Below are 20,741 nucleotides of genomic sequence, written 5' to 3' on the forward strand. Positions count from 1 at the left end.
AGATGATCCTTAAGACTCTGCTCCCTGGTTTTCCCACATCAATCCCATGATCAACTTGGAGAGTCCACCCGTTCCCAGGTAGGCCTTGTTACAATTTGTCATCTGTCTGTACAGGAGCTGTATACCGTTAATAGTAAGATGTCTTTCATCAAGACTATTTTCAAAGTTGCTTAATGTTTTATTTGTGGTCAATAAAATGGTTGCAATGGTGTACGCAGCCTTTAAAATGGACCAGTCACTTGCCAAAAATATGTTGTTTTTTTTTTACCTTGTGTAAATGCCACTGTTTTTTCTGAATCCGCCATTGTTTTTCTTTTGTTCCTGCACCTTTCCATTCCTGAGATATGTTCCCCTCATCTTCGCATAGAAATCTTGTCTTTTTAGCCAAGCTCCTTTCTATTGGAGTCTTCTTTGGGACCACGCACATTTGATTAAAGAGGGGCCATATGTCATGAATGTGAAGATGCAAGAACAAAATCTGGAGAACATCATCATTTACACCAGCTTAAAATATAGATTTATGGGAAGTGACGGGTCCTCGTTAAGATTACACCCAATTTAAAGGAATATAAAAATGAATTATCAGATAATTACATTATCACTCATTCCCTAATATAAAACCTCTATGTAAATCTCTGAGTTTCTGTGCAGTGATTTGAGTGACAAGAAGCAGAAGCTCCTGCACAATGTCTGACATAACATAGGCGCTGATGACGCCCCTGGGAAAACTTAATTTCCCTTTCACTGCTCACGTCAATTATCTAAATGGCTCCCACTTGTAAATGTACCGATTCCAGTTCTAGAAATATCATTGTCTGGATTCATTTGTAATATTACCTCAGAGAGTTTACCACACATAATGTCCTCCCAGCCTTCCTCCGGAGGGCTTTCAGGTATAAACACCCAGTCAGCTCCACAAGCCAGAGCACTGACCAGTGCCAGATACCTGCACATAATAATATAGACAGAGGAGTCAATTCAGACAATGTCTTACTATTAAACCTACAATAAATGTCCAAAATACAATATGATATATCCCCTAATAAAATGACATAAACAAAAAAAATCCAATGGCATGAAAACCTGTAGATACTGGATCTTGCCCAAAAGGAAATGAAAAATAGGGGAACACAAATAAAGCAATGTATAATAAACAATGAATGTATAAAATAATTACATAATCATAAAAGTATACTAAATATAATCATTGAGAGGTCAAACTAAAAAGACAAGCAGTTTCACTAGAACTGGGCTTCATCAGGAGGTTTCACACCTCCTGATGAAGCCCAGTGTTAGTGAAACGCACATCGAGGTTCCTGTGCGCCCTTTATCCATCTCTACTCACCTATGTTTACGCTACTGGCGCAGCATGTCTCAAGGTATATATTCTATATAAGCTTATTGCTCCCAACTTTCTTTTACTGTCATATGATATACAGTACAGACCAAAAGTTTGGACACACATGCTCATTTAAAGATTTTTCTGTATTTTCATGACTTTGAAAATTGTACATTCACACTGAAGGCATCACAACTATGAATTATATACTTAACAAAAAAGTGTGAAACAACTGAAAATATGTCTTATATTCTAGGTTATTCAAAGTAGACACCTTTTGCTTTGATGGCTGCTTTGCACACTCTTGGCATTCTCTTGATGAGCTTCAAGAGGTAGTCACCGGAAATGGTCTTCCAACAATCTTGAAGGAGTTCCCAGAGATGCTTAGCACTTGTTGGCCCTTTTGCCTTCACTCTGCGGTCCAGCTCACCCCAAACCATCTCGATTGGGTTCAGGTCTGGTAACTGTGGAGGCCAGGTCATCTGGCGTAGCACCCCATCACTCTCCTTGTTGGTCAAATATCCCTTACACAGCTTGGAGGTGTGTTTGGGGTCATTGTCCTGTTGAAAAATAAATGATGGTCCAACTAAACGCAAATCGGATGGAATAGCATGCCGCTGCAAGATGCTGTGATAGCCATGCTGGTTCAGTATGCCTTCAATTTTGAATAAATCCCAAACAGTGTAACCAGCAAAGCACCCCCACACCATAACACCTCCTCCTCCATGCTTCACGGTGGGAACCAGGCATGTAGAGTCCATCCGTTCACCTTTACCGCATCGCACAAAGACACGGTGGTTGGAACCAAAGATCTCAAATTTGGACTCATAAGACCAAAGCACAGATTTCCACTGGTCTAATGTCCATTCCTTGTGTTCTTTAGCCCAAACAAGTCTCTTCTGCTTGCTGTCTGTCCTTAGCAGTGGTTTCTTAGCAGCTATTTTACCATGAAGGCCTGCTGCACAAAGTCTCCTCTTAACAGTTGTTGTAGAGATGTGTCTGCTGCTAGAACTGAGTGTGGCATTGACCTGGTCTCTAATCTGAGCTGCTGTTAACCTGCGATTTCTGAGGCTGGTGACTCGGATAAACTTATCCTCAGAAGCAGAGGTGACTCTTGGTCTTACTTTCCTGGGGCGGTCCTCAAGTGAGCCAGTTTCTTTGTAGCGCTTGATGGTTTTTGCAACTGCACTTGGGGACACTTTCAAAGTTTGCCCAATTTTTCGGACTGACTGACCTTCATTTCTTAAAGTAATGATGGCCACTCAGTTTTCTTTACTTCGCTGCTTTTTTCTTGCCAAAATACAAATTCTAACAGTCTATTCAGTAGGACTATCAGCTGTGTATCCACCTGACTTCTGCACAACACAACTGATGGTCCCATCCCATTTATAAGGCAAGAAATCCCACTTATTAAACCTGACAGGGCACACCTGTGAAGTGAAAACCATTTCCGGTGACTACCTCTTGAAGCTCATCAAGAGAATGCCAAGAGTGTGCAAAGCAGTCATCAAAGCAAAAGGTGGCTACTTTGAAGAACCTAGAATATAAGACATATTTTCAGTTGTTTCACACTTTTTTGTTAAGTATATAATTCCACATGTGTTAATTCATAGTTTTGATGCCTTCAGTGTGAATGTACAATTTTCAAAGTCATGAAAATACAGAAAAATCTTTAAATGAAAAGGTGTGTCCAAACGTTTGGTCTGTACTGTATAGAGGGCCTTTTTGGGATCCTCCTTGGTTTCTTTATTTTCTTATAGTGGTATTACCTTGGGTATGTTTACTACCATTGAATTACCAGTTTCTTACCTTCAGTATTTATTGCGACATGTGCAATTATAGTGATATCAGTTTCTGTTATTCTATTATTGTCAGTGCCAGATTACTGTTGTTTAAAAACAAAAAGGAAGAAAAAAAGGAGCTATATATTGATGCCTCAGCATCAGGGCCACTTTTGGTCTTTTTTTGTTGGCCACTAAATAACCGGGTTTCTTCCCTGATGCTTGTCCTTTTAGTTTGGCCTTTCTCGTAGTATTGATTATATTGTATTTATATTTAATTATTGTATACTTTAGCGATCATGTCTTTGCTTAATAAATTCAATATTTATTTTACATTGCTCTGTGTTCCCCAATATTTTCATTACCTTTTGGGCAAGATCCAGTCTTAACTGGCTTTTGAGCCATTGAATTTTTGGGTTTAATGTGTTATTATGTTGATTGTAAGAACGTTAATATGACATACCCACAATGTCTTCCCATCACTTCCAAAACAAAGGTTCTTTGATGGCTAAAAAAGAAAAATATAAAAAGATCAAAAGTGTGAAACAAGAGTAAGTATTAAAGCAACATAGACAACTATTGTCAAATAATTCTCCTAATATACCATTGACAACTATCAGAGGATGACAGAGATATTTAGGATCAAATATCACCAAATATCTCTATATAAGGTTTACACCTCTTTAGTATCGCCATTTTGATTCTGAAAATACGTCCCCTACTGTCAGGTTCAGTGTTATATTTTTTCATTTTATTTCCTATACATATTTCCTATTGTAAATGCACATTTTGAAAAAAATAAATAAACGGAATGTTCGCAAGGTTTCCATGACAACACTGCACCGGATAAAAATCGGAAGAGGGCGTGTCACCAATGTAAACTCTCAGTAGTGCAGCCTCATGCTTTGGCCTGTAACATCAAGAAATTGTATCTCAACAGATATACAGTAGATGTATTGTTTTCTGGTGGACCTCCTTTAAATTATCCAGAACACATCAGTAATAGCACGTACACCTATAATCAAAGTGACTTATGTTGATCTCTGCCCCATCTGTTACATGTCCATCAGAAAGTTTTTCCAAAATTTATGTAATGTTTAGGGACGGCTTAAAGGGCTTGTCCGGTCTCAGAAGAAAAATCCAGCCACATAGCGATAGTGTGCAATGAGGACACTGCCATGATTCCCCTGTACGCCCCGTGCCAGGCGGCAGTCAGATGTCCGTACTACCTACTTGCGGTCACGTGCTGGGGGGGGTTTCTACACTTTTCTCAATTCTATTCTTCTGAGTGAAGCCGGATGGGATTTGTCGGTATGTGATCGCAAGTATATAAATCACATAAATATGTCACGGAAAAGCTCAACCGCATAGGGAATGAGGGAAATTGTGACAGTGTGCATTCCGCACCTAGATTGACTGTAGACTTTGCTTCTTAGACCAGACAACCCTTCTTAAGACCCTTTGAACATGGTCATGTAACAAAACTCACGCTAAACCACGTTCTCACGTTCAGTATTTGGTCAGTATTTTACATCAGTATTTGGAAGCCTAAACCAGGAGTGGGTGAAAAATGCAGAAGTGGTGACGTGTTTCTGTTATACTTTTCCTCTGATTGTTCCACTCCTGGTTTTGGCTTACAAATACTGATGTAAAATACTGATCAAATACTGAACGTGTTAACGTGGCTAAAGGGTAGGTTGACAAGACTGTTTTCTCCATATCCGAGAAAAACGGTCTGATTACTCAGAGTGGCATCAGTTTTTCTTGGACATGAAGAGAAAAACAAAGTTTCTCCACCATCCCCATTTTCTAAGTCCGTGAGAATTGGACATGTGCACAGCCCCACAGAATATCATAGGTACGAGTATCTGTAAAAATACGGACAGCCCTCGTCTGAGAAAATCGGTCGTGTGCACATGCCCTATAATCAGACATGATATTTTATGTGATTCTTCTTGTATAACTTCTTGACTAAATCTGTGCAGCTTGCAACTAAGGCCACGACACCACTATCAGTTTTTGGTCAGTATTCGGTCAGTATTTTTTATCAGGAGTGGGAGCCAAAACCAGAGAAAAGGTATAATAGAAACAAGTCACCAATTCTGCGTTTATCATCCACTCCTGGTTTTGGCTCCCACTCCTGAGAAAAAATACTGACCAAATACTGATAGTGAGGCCGTGGCCTTAAAAGTATTAATGCTGCCTAGAAAGCGGTTTCTTATTTATGGTTTTGTGTCCTTTACAGTAAACTAGAGCCATCTCCTCATTTGTCCTTTCCGATCAGCTAATGTACAGTAGCTTTTCTCAGTGCAGTCAGAGCCCGAGGCCATTTCCATTTCAACAGATAATTGACTTCTGTAGAGTATTTCTCCATAACACTGCAAACTCTATTTTACATTATTGCTGACTATACGTCACAGATAAAACTTGTGCCTTTGGTTCCACCATGAAAGACATGAACAGATACTGCCCTACATTTGCGCCATTTTTTAGCGCACTTATTTCAACTCCTTCAATTGATATTTAATAAATATTGCACCTTAACAATGAATTTGGTTCATATTATGTCAGTGCATCTTTTTCATGAGTAGCTGTCATCAGGTCATAAGTGGGCAAGCTTTGCATTTATTTTATTCCCGTTGCTCACCTGAGTATTCCGTATTTTGTTTTTTGTAAATCCGTCATACGGTTCCAGAGATATGAGCTTTTTCACTTAGTGCTAATTTTTTGGATCTCTAGTAAGGGGGTGTGACACACAGGACTCTCTGTTGACGTGGCACACAGGACTCTCCGTTGACGTGGAACACAGGACTCTCCGCTGACATGGCACACGGGACTCTCTGGGGATGTGGCACACGGAACTCTCTGGGGATGTGGCACACGGGACTCTCTGGAGACGTAGCACACAGGACTCTCTGGGAGACGTGGCACACAGGATTCTCTGGGGACGTGGCACACAGGACTCTCTGGGGACGTGGCACACAGAACTCTGTTGACGTGGCACACAGAACTCTGTTGACGTGGCACACAGGACTCTCTGGGGAAGTGGCACACAGGACTCTCTGGGGACGTGGCACACAGGATTCTCTGAGAACGTGGCACACAGGACTCTCTGGGGATGTGGCACACAGGATTCTCTGGGGACATGGCACACAGGATTCTCTGGGGATGTGACACAGGATTCTCTGGGGACGTGGCACACAGGACTCTCTGGGGATGTGGCACATAGGATTCTCTGGGGACATGGTACACAGGATTCTCTGGGGACGTGACACACAGGATTCTCTGGGGATGTGGCACACAGGATTCTCTGAGAACGTGGCACACAGGATTCTCTGAGGACGTGACACACAGGATTCTCTGGGGATGTGGCACACAGGACTCTCTGTTGACGTGGCACACAGGACTCTCCGTTGACGTGGAACACAGGACTCTCCGCTGACATGGCACACGGGACTCTCTGGGGATGTGGCACACGGAACTCTCTGGGGATGTGGCACACGGGACTCTCTGGAGACGTAGCACACAGGACTCTCTGGGAGACGTGGCACACAGGATTCTCTGGGGACGTGGCACACAGGACTCTCTGGGGACGTGGCACACAGAACTCTGTTGACGTGGCACACAGGACTCTCTGGGGAAGTGGCACACAGGACTCTCTGGGGACGTGGCACACAGGACTCTCTGGGGACGTGGCACACAGGATTCTCTGAGAACGTGGCACACAGGACTCTCTGGGGATGTGGCACACAGGATTCTCTGGGGACATGGCACACAGGATTCTCTGGGGATGTGACACAGGATTCTCTGGGGACGTGGCACACAGGACTCTCTGGGGACGTGGCACATAGGATTCTCTGGGGACATGGTACACAGGATTCTCTGGGGACGTGACACACAGGATTCTCTGGGGATGTGGCACACAGGATTCTCTGAGAACGTGGCACACAGGATTCTCTGAGGACGTGACACACAGGATTCTCTGGGGATGTGGCACACAGGATTCTCCGAGAACGTGGCACACAGGACTCTCTGGGGATGTGGCACACAGGATTCTCTGGAGACGTGGCACACAGGACTCTCTGGGGATGTGGCACATGGGACTCTCTGGGGAGGTGGCACACAGGATTCTCTGGGGATGTGGCACACAGGATTCTCAGGGGACGTGGCACACAGGATTCTCTGAGGACGTGGCACACAGGATTCTCTGGGGACGTGGCACACAGGACTCTCTGGGGATGTGGCACACAGGATTCTATGGAGACGTGGCACACAGGACTCTCTGGGGACGTGGCACACATGATTCTCTGGGGACGTGGCACACATGATTCTCTGGGGAAGTGGCACACAGGATTCTCTGGGGACGTGGCACACAGGATTCTCTGGGGACGTGGCACATAGGATTCTCTGGGGACGTGGCACACAGGATTCTCTGGGGACGTGGCACACAGGATTCTCTGGGGACGTGGCACACAGGATTCTCTGGGGACGTGACGTGGCACACAGGATTCTCTGGGGACGTGGCGTGGCACACAGGATTCTCTGGGGACGTGGCGTGACACACAGGATTCTCTGGGGACGTGGCACAAGGGACTCTCTGGGGATGTGGCACACAGGATTCTCTGGGGAGGTGGCACACAGGATTCTCTGGCGACGTGGCACACAGGATTCTCTGGCGATGTGGCACACAGGATTCTCTGGCGACGTGGCACACGGGACTCTCTAGGGATGTGGCACACGGGACTCTCTGGGGATGTGGCACACAGGATTCTCTGGGGACGTGGTAGACAGGATTCTCTGGGGACGTGGTAGACATGGCTCTCTGGGGGCGTGGCACTAAGCAGCTCTGCATAATTACCCTGTTACGGTAAAGTTAGGACTAAATAAAAAAGTCACATATCTCTGGGACCGTATGGAGGATTTACAAAAAACAAAATACGGAATACTCAGAGGAGCAGCGGGAATAAAATAAAAGCAAAACTTGGCTACTTTTGATCTAGTGACACGTCCTATTTACGCATGATGATACACTTTCCAAAGTTAAATAAGAGCCTGAGACCAATGTGACAAATGTCGTAAGTCAGTGCAAAATTTTGCCCAAATTCAGGCTTTTTATGAATGTTAATTAGAACACTTCAAAATGTTAGAAAAGAGCAGGAGACAAAAGTGATAAATGTCACACGTTAATGTAGAATTTTGCGCAAATGTGACTTTTTATGTAGGTTAGAAATGGCTGCAACATAAATTTGTTTATCCCATGCTTTTTTTTAATCAACTATGACTAGTCAAGAATATATAACGATTTTATGACTTTAATGTAGAAATACGGTCATTAATATGTCGTACTTCACGCCAAAAGGTTACCCACGCCCCCTTTTAGCTTAGGAACTAAAAATGTAATAAATGGAGTTAAAAAATGATAAATCTGGCTTAGGCATTTACACCTATGAAATATCTCAATTATTCTGAACTTTATAAAGTAATTGCCCTTTCGGCATATGGTTTGTCAATAAAGTCTATGTGAACATCAATATATACATCAGGAAATTTCCCTGCCATATTCCATAGTGCAGGCTAACCACACACCACAGACATGTGAATTGAGCTTTAAAGCCTTAAAGGGGATGTCCTCCCCTTTCTTTAACTGTCAAGAATGCTGTAAAATGATAGAGTATACTCACCTTTCCAATCCTCAGTCACTTTTAACCCTGCCCAGGTCCACTGCTACATCCTGTTTTGGCCGCACAAACATGTGACCACTGCAGCCAATCACTAGTTGCTCAGGTGATGCTGTTTCTAAATAGCATCAAACACAGAATGGGGGTAGCCATCATTATTGATGGCCAGAGCCATAAAAAATGTCAAAAGAAAAAACATTTGGACTGCGCTGTCACTATGTACATATGTTCCTTCTTTTTTCACTTCTTTTAACCTCTTCAGGATTCCAAAGCTGTGAACCCACTAAAAGAAGTGACCGGTCCATTCTAGCAGCTTCCACTTGGAAGCTACAACTTTTGTTATATATGGAATTTAAAAAAACGCCGGCAGTGAAGTCGCCTCAAAGGGAGTCCAAATTGACTTAAAAAAAAAAAAAGACGGGGGTACTCCAGCATTTTTAAGACGCCATGTACACATACCCTTGAAGTGTAATCTTCCCTCTGGTGGAGAAACCTTCACTTTCATTAGGATTTGCATCAATTATTTACCATTCAGCAAACAGCGTGTGCCAGATAGGAATTAGTGAAGCTCCAGGACATGGGTGCCATAGGGCGCTAATATTTAACACCTCGTCAAACATGTATACTATCTATGCCAGCTGGGAGCCATTCAAGTATTTAGTAGGAAGCCTATGAGTCATTGGTGGAGTTAGAGGAATTCCAGAACCTGACAATAATAGAGAGGACTTCCGCTTCATACGTGTGTCTGAAATTCTTACTTCTTAGAAATGTAGTAGAGACTTCTAAGGGTGAGTGTACAACAATAGATTTTGACTTCAAGAACTGTTAAAAGCTAGAAAAGAGAAATCTGCAACAAATCAGTCTTGTGTGAATGAACACCTAGACTAAAGTGAGCACAACTGTCACTGTGGGAGTAATGCATCTTATGTAATCATGAATAATTGAATTGATACCAATGATGGATTTATATTTAATGAAAAATTAATCTTTAGTCAAACGCCAAAACGTCACTTTATCTATTGTTACAACGTGCTTTGATCTCTACATTTTTATTCTGAAAATTGGTGACTGTACTCGACTGATGAAACTTCGGATTTTTACATATAAAACTGGGGGCCCTATTCATCATTTCTCATTTATCAAAGTCACTTTTCTTTCTTTGTCTTGTGGTGTTCGCTGACGTTTTTTGCAACAAATTCTTCAAAATGAGTAGAGGTAAGTATGGTCAGTGCTCGGCAGCATAAGTAGACGGATTGTCAATGGTAGAATAAGTCCAGTAATTGTGAAGAAAATACCATGGCACGTCCAATTGCAAGTGATTAATTGGAAATTTATTTCATATAAGCAGGTCTGTGCAGAAGGGCCAAAGTTTCGGTCTATCACACCTTGTTCACGGCCAGTAGGAATAGACAGACATGTGCATGCTGAAGGTGTATGTATCTTCATAAATTCTTCAAAATGGTTCACATAGTTCATGAATTGAATGCAAAATAAAAAAAATGTCTTTATTTTTCTCTTTAACTGGTTTTCGTGCCTTTTCAGCGCCAAAAGGTCTCAAAATGCTTTGAAAAGTAGCCAAATTGAAAACTCCCCCAGAAACGTTCCTTTGGGTGGGGACTGGAGTGAGATGCGCCAAAAAAAATGTGTCAATTGGTAAAAGTTGCACTTCATGAATTTGTCTAAAAGATCTAAATAAGCTTAGCTGTCGAGGAATAATAAAAAAGGTTTAAAAAGATAACATACACGACATAAAAAGTAGCGCAACACATACAGAGAATAAGGCGCAAATACTAAAGCCACTAAAAAGGAGCAAATTATTCCAGAATAGTGGAGAAACCGCAATAATGAATCGGGCTTGTGTCTCTGGATTCATCCCTCCACAAGTACAGGACAAACTCTGAATCTATATGGCTAGAGCAACTAAGATTGTGGACACCACTTGCCACTGACGATAATGAATATGCGCAACACGACCACATTCACTAACTATAGTTTCGATGTAGCAGTGCAACATTGAGCTTTCATGTTGCCTGACTACAAGTCACTGTGGGGTCTTATAACTAAGACCCCTATTAACCTGACAACAGCTGCGAATAGTCTCTATTCCAGATAGGCAAGTAGCCAAACAAACCCAACTCTACTGTATCTAAAATGCCAAGTTTCATTGATTCTTTATCTATTGTGGTAGGTCGGGTCACTCGGCAGCATATAGAGGTAGACTCAAGAAAGTTGTCTCTTTAAATCTTCCACTGGTTTATTAAAGTTATTGCATAAACCAGTGCAGCATTAGCAAAAACAAACAAGGCATTTCTGGCCTAACAGGAAAACAAAAACATAGCGCATGGGACAGTCTGTGTGCTGCGGGGATCCGTCTGCTAAGGGAACAAACATAATAAAAGATTCAACTTTCCTTATACTTAAACACAGCTCTGGAGCTCCCAACTCCAGACACACCCAACAATGAATGAGCCAAAGGGCTGTGTATTTATCCTCTGGACTCCACGCTGTGGTGGAGATCTGGTGAACAGCCTCCCACCCACTCTACAGCTGTTCAATCAACCTAACCCTAAACATGGTTGATTAACCCTTCTCAGCATTTAGTGTGCTGGAGCATTTTTCTAGGTTCATGTCACTGAAGCTATTAACCTCAGTGATACATATCTCCCCTCCAGTACTTTGCCAGTGACTTTGTCACACTATGTATAAAGTATGAATTGAATGGATAGGATTTTTATATACGCCATCTAAAATGTGTGCAATTACAGCGCTAATACATCATGCCATGCCAGCGATCTGGGGAGCGTCGGGGCAGCATCTTACCTCTGAGCTGTGGTCATGATTGCATCCACAACCTCAATAATCCTATGCAAGGCAGAGTCAGTTCCGATTGTCATGTCAGTTCCACAAAAGTCATTGTCTATGGAGCCCACCATTCCTACTATATTTAGGTGGGAATATTTCTGTGCGGCTGCAGCTTCAATTTTTCCTATGCAAAAAAAAAAAGAAAAGGCAGTGGTTATCTTTAAAAGTAGGCGAAAGACACTTCACAAAATAGAATGGGTCACAACTATGGAAATTGTCAAAATTTCATTGTTTGGATTTGGAAAATGTAGGAGCTTCCAAAAATCTATCACCAGAGAGTAGTTATGCCTAGGGATGAGCAGACCCGTGGAAGTTCGGGTTCTGGTATATGACCTGAACTTTAGTCCAAAGTTCGGTTTGGGTACCAGAACTGTAAACGAACTTGAACCAGAACCAGAACCGCATTGAAAACAATGGAGATCCGAACTTTGGATCTTGAGAAAAATTCTCTCTCTCTACAACGGACTTCCCTGGAACTCCAAACATTACAACCGACTTCCGGGAGAAGTCCGTGTTCGGAGTTTAGCACCGGATACTAACTTTTAAGTTCGGCTTTGCTCATCTCTAGTTATGACTTAAAAATGTAAAGGAGTTATCCCATGAACAACACTTATAACCTATCCACATGCAAGACTGGTTTGTGTCTGACTGCTGGGACACCCGCATATCAGGAATTGAGAGATCCCCAAACCCCATTCACAGGCCAAGGAATAATCTGTACAGGAAATTCTAGCCTGCAGTATGCTTTGTGTTTGGCTCATATCAACGGGATATTTGCAGATGATTTAGCAAAGGTGGACTCTGTGAGTAAGGCCTTATTCAGGCATCTGTTTTTCACATACGAGCGCTAACTCGTACCTAGTATTCTGATTTTTTCGGGTGGATCAGACAGTCCGCACAAAATTGCGAAGACATGTCTAATATTGACCTGAGTCTCGCATCAAAATCGGCAATGCCATCCCTATACGTATTTCACAGACTGCTAGACAGAAGAGGAATGAGAAACTTTTTTTTTCTAATCTGTGAAAAAATAATGAAAACTTGGACTAAACTCGGATGAAACGCGGATGACGCTCAGATGAAAATGTGATGAAACTCTGATCAAAATAACTGATGAACTAGGACAATTTTTCTAGTATGTGAAAAAAAACAGACATCTGATTGAGCATTAACACATATAGTTTTCATTGTGAATCCAGCTGTGAATTTTCAGACAGATTTGGAGTGGGAACTTTGGGTCAGTCGAGGTTCTATCTTGTATTTGTTATTTTTGTGCATTTTTCCATCCGTGGTGTCACCAGTGTAGTGACTCGTATTGTACAAATTACAAATGATGACCCGAAATACAGATGTCATATGGACTGATGTCGATAAGGAGATCACAGATCAAATGTGATCAGCATAAAGGTGCAATAATATTCATGTGAAGAGAAAACTCTGCAGTGAAGTCTGAAAGCCCACAGTAAACGGAAAGGTGAAATCGTAAAAGAAAATCTATGTGGAATGTCTCACTGCCCAAACCAGTCCTGGGCTGCCCCCTGTAATTAACTAAGTGAGATATATTTAACCCTTTCCTACCCATTCCAGCCTGGACATGAGAAGTAAACGCTTATATCTGGACAAAAATTGCCTATACTGCACCATTACGATTATAGGCATTCAAACGAGGGAGCGATCTAATGACCTGGAGGTCCCTGATCGCTCCCAGAATGTTGTTTTAAATAAACAATAAAATCCTGCAGTCTTGTCCAGTTTTTTTTTTCTCAGAATAGATTTATACATTAAGCCTATAGTATAATACATACTTGTCAACTTCTAGAGATGCCCTTCCGGGTGCGCTTGGTGCACCACTCAAAATCTTTTCCATAAACCCACTCCCCCTTTTCAGGCCATGCCTTCTCCACATCTCTTGCTCACCCCGTGAATGTATATTTGGATACTTATGTCTCATGATCGGCCATCCTGGTGTCATGCACAGGAAACCTTCCAGAAACAATGATTGCTTGGCTTCAGCAGCCCCAGGAGATTTGACAGCTCCTCCGGAAGCTCAGGAGCTTCCTAGATGTTCCAGAAGTGTTGGCACGGGTGACATATTGTCATTCAAAGTTTGAGGAAATGCTGCACCAAACTACAGTCATACAGGCTCTTGGAGCCCCTGTAACATGGGAACAGTTTACTTGATTGCAAAATATTCCATAAGTAGTATTAGACATAAAACAGATGCAGAAAGTGAGTGAGATTGAGATATTTGCACGGGATTTACCATTTTGCACCAATTCTTCCAGATATCCACTCCATTCCTCACGGAAAAGGTTAGCCCCCGTCAGGCTTCCATCTCCCCCAATAACACAAAGATTTGTGATCCCACGCTGAATCAGATTGTAAGCCGCCTGCAACCGTCCTTCGCGGGAACGAAATGATTTACAACGAGCACTGCCGATGACTGTGCCACCCTGCAATGGAGACAATACTGAAGGGCTTAAAAACAAGACTATAGGATATAAAGAAAAACCCTAAAGGAAACATTACGTCCTGAGGTGTGGTATGGACGCAACATTTTTGTCTTCATTGACAGTGACAGAACAGAACCACTCCTGTCTATGGCTATATATGGCTATATGCTATTGCAGCTCAGTCCCAATCACTTGTAATATCACCCTCAACCCATGGACAAGAATGGCATTGTTTCTGGGAGATAAACAAACCCCTTTTCAAAGTCAAGACAACCCATTAAAAAATACCTATACTTATTTGCATTTATTCTTATTATTATTTATTATAGCGCCATTTATTCAATGGCGCTTTACATGTGCATTTATTGCATTAAATTTATTTGTTTAAAGCAGTTGTTCAATGATCCTTCTTCAGGATCGCACTGCTCATCTGACTCCTGCTTGTTGGGGGCTTCTGCTTGATTGGCAGTTTGGACTTTGGCGTTATTGCCCTACCAGTCTGAACTGTGTGCTCTTTGATGCTGCTATAGGAGGCAGCAGTGTACATCTGTAGGGTTGGAGGAGCACAGGGCCACTTAATCTGGCTGGGATCGGAAGCTAACAGTGGGCCCCCTTGAGTCAAGATAGATTTAGAACAGTGCTTACAAGCTCTATTGAAAAGATCTTGTAACTGTTGCACTTGCTCAGCCACCACTACTATGGCTGGTAGTCAAGGCAAAGAGATATAAACAATTACATAAAAAATCACCCCATTCCCGAGAATGGAGAGGATTTCAAATAACAATTAATTTTTCAATTTTAGCTATAAAAGAATATGTAAATAACCCTTTAATCTTGTGATGGGCGCTGAAAAGTCCTGTAAATTGGTGGGATTTGGGTCCTTAGATCCCCATCGATTGCTCAAAACACTTGTATGATGTGCGCTTGCTCAGGAAGGAATACAAAGTGGTGTTAGGAGTTAAAAGAAAGTGTAAAATTCCGTATAGCACTCTGTCGATAGGTTTATAGACTGTCTATTTAGCTAGTGCACCCCTCTTCTGCACTCCTGCTTGCTAATCAGCACATGACAAGTGTTTTGTGCGATTGGTGCAGATCTGAGGACTCTGACCCCCACCGACCCGCTGAACATTTCAGCAAAAATACACGCAGTACTACAAAAGCCATAGAGCTAATCACACAATATTCTATTCTATAATATTCTACAGAGAGTAATGCATGGATCAATATAAAAGAAATTCATAATATTGGCACGTACCACTTGTAAAATGCTGGATACACTTTCCCATGACACCTCCACAATATTGTCTCCTCCATCGACCATTCCTTGATAACCCTTCAAACAGAGATAAAAATAAATCATTAGTATAAGTAGCGTTTCTCTCTAGATTTACTGATCTAGACTGGTAAAAAAAAAATACAAATATAATATAAAATTGTAAAACGATAAAGGGTAAAATTCCATTAATGTGGCATGAAATGGATCTGATAAGTGGCAGATTATCAACTATGTCAGATAATTAGACAGTAACAGAAAAGTAAATAAAAATAATGGAGAAAATTCAAGAAGACAGCCAAAAACAAAGTGCAAAAAATGACACACTATCAGCTACTATAACTTTACTGTTTAGAGGGGTTTCCAGTAGCTAAAGTGTCCATAGTAAAATAAAACATATATACATTTATCTCTAAGACCCGCACCGCTCCTGTTAGGGAGGTCCTAATTAGTTATCTCTAGACTTCAGTTTCTGCTCTTGTGAAAGTTATATTGCAGAACTTCTGGATTATCAGATGCTAGAATTTTGTTGTATTTTTTTTCCTGAAATCTAAACTTTGATTAAGGAACTGTAAATACTAGGGTTGAGTAAAAATATTTGCAGGAACCTGGTCCAGCGGCCGTGTCAACAGTCCGTGACTGCGGGACCAGAGCCATATGGATCTCCTCCTACCTGCCGGATTCCCCTTCTGATTAGTAGGTCTGCAATGTCATCATTGCTTTGTGACTACTAATCAGAATAGGAGCCAGGGATGGCGACAGGTAAGAGGAGGTTCACAAACCTCTGATCCAGCAAACATGGAAGCTAGACTAGGGTCCCGTGAATCTTTTTGCTTAACTCTATTAAGTACCTCATTAATTTGATCCACTTTGATCACGGTTTGTCTGCCTGCTGGGACCATCAGCAATCAGTTATATCAGTGGGAAAACCGGGCAATAAGTTTTCATTTTCTCTGCAGCGCCACCACAGGAGAAATGCAGCATTACACAATGCCCATTAAAATCAATAAAGTTATGTAAAATACTTGGACATGCTGAATCGTCCAGAGTAAGCGGCATTCTCCTCCCTGGCGAATAGATGAGGATCCCGAATCTGAGACCCCCAACGTGATAATAGTGCATTTGAAAATGGGATTAATCAGACAAGTCCCTTAGAAAAGACATGTTAATTGCTAGAAATGTATTTTTTTAACCAGGTGTTCTCCTGAATCTGGAGTTATTTTTCTTTTATTTCTGTGCCAATTTGTTCCTGAAATATGGACACCTCATCACCGTATATAAATCCTGTCTTTTTGGCCAACTGGGCATGGTCCTCGAAAAGACGCTCATAGAGAAGAGTTGAGGACCATGCCCACATGGTCAACAAGATTAGATTTACATACATCAAAGGGGAGACCATACCATAATTCAGGAATGGAGAAGCATAGGTACAAAAATTTTGACAGGAATATAGCACCACATGCAGCACTACTCCTTGCGTCAAATTTGAAGGAATTTTTTTATGACAGTTTGACATAAATGTGTACAGAGCCCAAGATTTATCCAATTAATATAACTACTACATACACCTGATCATATGATCATCAGATAAAAGAAACTTGTCAGATCTCCTCTACATTATGACATCTTTTTGCAGTTCAATGAAAGCTTTAAGGGATGTCATCAGTAAATGGCCTTTTGTTTAAATCAGGTTTTTGTGTTAACATGTGTCAAATATTTTTGGCAATTATGCTTCTTCCATGTCACAATCTGTATTAAAAAGAAAAAATAGAAAACTTGCAATTTTGTCACTGGACAGTTTTTTAAGACTAACTCTCTGTTGTTTCAAGAACTTACACATGTACATTAGCCACAATGGTTGCATCCCGACCCTTTCTTTTGTATTGAAGTGTCTAATGAGCATGTGAAGACATCCTAGTAAGGGAGGGGTGAGCAGGGTTAGGCGTGACATTGCTTATTGTCATTGGTGGATGCTGTTTATATCAGCTGTGTATAGAAGTGTTAACTGGGATTGCAATTAGAGATGAGCGAACCCGAACTGTAAAGTTGGGGGTTTGTACCGGACACGCTGCTGAACTCCAAACACGCACTTCTTGGAACTCCGTTTTACAATTCTGGATTCCAGGGAGGGGGAGGAGAGAGAAGACAGAGCAAGAGAGAGATTTTCCAGCTCCAAAGTTTGGGTCCCCATGGATTTCAATGGGGTTAGGGTTCAGGTCCAAGTTCAAGTATAGTTCTGGTACCCGAACTGAACTTTGGACTAAAATTTGGTCGGGTACCAGAACCCGAACTTTCACGGGTCCACTCATCCCTAATTGCAATCCAGCCTGTGATGATAAGGAACCTGCTGTAAACTCCTCCTGAAAGGACAGGAAGCATGAGCCTAAAATAGCCCCAGTGGTGAGTGTGAAAACTGCAAGATTACTAATTTACCGTATTTTTCGGACTATAAGACGCACTTTTTTCCTCCAAAGTTTTGGAGGAAAGTGGGGGATGCGTCTTATAGTCCGAATACTATCTAGCTGTATATACTGTGGCTCTGCGTTATAGGAGGTGTGGGGAAGCGGCAGCGTGGGATCAGCGGGGCACAGGAGGCAGCAGCCGCCTGCTGCAGCCTATGCTGTGCCCGCTACTAAAGAAAATGAATCTTCAGGAGCAGGGATTATTCATTTTCCTTAACCCCTTTACCCCCGAGGGTGGTTTGCATGTTAATGACCAGGCCAATTTTTACAATTCTGACCACTGTCATTTTATGAGGTACCGTAATTGTGTGGAACGCTTCAACGGATCCCGCTTATTCTGAGAACCAAAAGTTTTTTTTGTTAGGGAGCTATAAGGGTTAAAAGTTGACCAGTGATTTCTCATTTTTAAACAAAATTTACAAAACCATTTTTTTAGGGACCACATCACATTTGAAGTCACTTTGAGGGGTCTTTATGACAGAAAATACCCAAAAGTGACACCATTCTAAAAACTGCACCCCTCAAGGTGCTCAAAACCACATTCAAGAACATTATTAACCCTTCAGGTGCTTCACAGGAATTTTTGGAATGTGGAAGAAAAAAATTAACATTTAACTTTTTTCACAAAAATGTTACTTTAGACCCAATTTTTTTTATTTTCACAGGGGTAACAGGAAAAAATGGACCCCAAAATTTGTTGTGCAATTTCCCCTGAGCACGCAGATACCCCATACGTGTGGAAAAATCACTGTTTGGGCGCACGGCAGAGCTCGGAAGAGAAGGAGCACCATTTGACTTTTTGAATGTAAAATTTGCTTGAATAATTAGGGGACGCCATGTTGCGTTTGGAGAGCCCCTGATGTGCCTAAACAGTGGAAACCCCCCACAAGTGACACCATTTTGGAAACTAGACCCCTCAGGGAACTTATCTAGATGTGTGGTGAGCACCTTGAACCCCCAGGTGCTTCACAGGAGTTTAGAGTTTAGGAGCCGTAAAAATAAAATGTTCACATTTTTCCCACAAAAATGTTTTTCAGCCCCCAATTTTGCATTTTCATGAGGGTAACAGAAGAAATTGCACCATGCAGTTTATTGTGCAACTTCTCCTGAGTAAGCAGATACCCCATATGTGGGGGGAAACCACTGTTTGGGCGCACGGCAGGGTTCGGAAGGGAAGGAGCGCCATTTGACTTTTTGAATGTAAAATTTACTTGAATACTTAGCGGATGTGCCCCTGATGTGCCTAAACAGTGGAAAAACACCACAAGTGACACCATTTTGGAAACTAGACCCCTCAGGGAACTTATCTAGATGTGTGGTGAGCACCCTGAACCCCCAAGTGCTTTGCAGAAGTTTATAACATGGAGCCGTGAAAATAAAAAAAATCAAACTTTTTCCACAAAAATAATGTTTTAGCCGCAATTTTTTTATTTTCACAAGGGTAAGAGGAGAAAATGGACCCCAAAAACTGTTATGCAATTTCTCCTGAGTACGCCAATACCCCATATGTGGGGAAAATACAGTGTTTGGGCGCATGGCAGAATTCAGAAGGGAAGAAGCATTGTGTGACTTTTTGAAAGCAAAATTGTCTGGAATTGAGAGCGGGCACCATGTCGCATTTGGAGAGCCCTTGATGTGCCTAAACAGTGGAAACACCCACACAAGTGACCCCATTTTGGAAACTACACCCTCAAGGATTTTATCAAGGGGTATAGTGAACATTTTGAATCCAGAGGTACGACACAGAATTTGATAACATTAGGTCATCATATTGATTAAGTTGTCATTAGTCTTGAGCGCAAGTGCTCGCTACTTGAGTTTGCATCAGGTACACAGGTATGCACCATGTATCACGGGTGCTCAAGTGAAATGCTCGAGTCCCTGCTCGCATGTTTCATGGTTATTAGACACCCCAAAAAAAACACGAAGCATATGGGGCAGTGACTCGAGCATGTCACTTGAGCCCCCGCGATACTCAGTGCATTGCTGAGCACCCGATGCAAACTCAAGTAGCAAGCACTTGTGCTCAACACTAGTCACCATATCGTCATCTTTTTTTCTTTACTTTTGAAAAAATCCCAACCCCATCACAACCCTAACCCCAACCTTAGAGTTTATTTTTTACGCCGTTCCTCGTGCGGTATAAGTGAGTAGTCGACTTTATTCTTCGAGTCGGTGCGATTACAGCGATACCAGAATCATATCGGGTTTTTATGAGTGACAGCTGTCACACACTAAAAGACGCATTTTTTTGCAAAATCTAGGTTTTGCATCGCCATATTTTGAGAGCTATAATTTTTCCATATTTTGGCCGACAGAGTCATGTGGCGGCTTGTTTTTTGCGGGATGACTTGAAGTTTTTATTAGTGCCATTTTCAGGCACGTGACATTTTTTGATCGCTTTCTATTCTGATTTTTGGGAGGCAGAATAAACAAAAACCAACAATTCAGGAATTTTTTTTTATGGTTTTTTTTTATGCTGTTCCGTGTGTGGTAAAATTGATAAGGCAGCGTTATTCTTCGGGTCAGTACATTTACAGCGATACCACATTTATATTGTTTTTCCATGTTTTGGCGCTTTTACACAATAAAAGCTATTTTATAGAAAAAAATATATTTTTGCATCGCTTTATTCTGAGAGCTATAACTTTTTTATTTTTCGGCTGATGGAGCTGAATGGCGGCTTGTTTTTTGCGGGACAAGATGACGTTTTCAGCGGTACCATTTGTATTTATATTCGTCTTTTTGATCGTGTGTTATTTCATTTTTTGTTGAGCGGTATGATGATAAAGCATTGTTTTTTGCTTCGTTTTTTTTTTTTTTTTTTACCGTGTTCACTAAAGGGGTTAACTAGTGTGACAGTTTTATAGGTCAGGTCGTTCTGGACACGGAG

The 20,741-nt window shown here is 41.7% G+C and overlaps 1 protein-coding gene across 5 annotated transcripts in view; it reads right to left on the reverse strand.

Moving 5' to 3' along the window:
- PFKP (phosphofructokinase, platelet) overlaps window positions 1–20,741 on the reverse strand; it is a 115,200-nt gene that overhangs the window by 50,024 nt on the left and 44,435 nt on the right. For all 5 annotated transcript variants that reach the window (XM_073677646.1, XM_073677645.1, XM_073677644.1 and 2 more), the window contains exons 3-7: window positions 15,369–15,446; window positions 13,924–14,113; window positions 11,619–11,784; window positions 3,584–3,628; window positions 838–946 (exon numbers count right to left, since the gene is read on the reverse strand). In XM_073677646.1, the coding sequence (XP_073533747.1) occupies window positions 838–946; window positions 3,584–3,628; window positions 11,619–11,784; window positions 13,924–14,113; window positions 15,369–15,446 (588 nt within the window). The remainder of the gene's footprint in view (window positions 1–837; window positions 947–3,583; window positions 3,629–11,618; window positions 11,785–13,923; window positions 14,114–15,368; window positions 15,447–20,741) is intronic.

Source organism: Phyllobates terribilis, unplaced genomic scaffold (genome assembly GCF_046119375.1).
Source record: "Phyllobates terribilis strain yellow unplaced genomic scaffold, ASM4611937v1 Scaffold_4__5_contigs__length_816908805, whole genome shotgun sequence".
Taxonomy (NCBI): Eukaryota; Metazoa; Chordata; class Amphibia; order Anura; family Dendrobatidae; genus Phyllobates; species Phyllobates terribilis.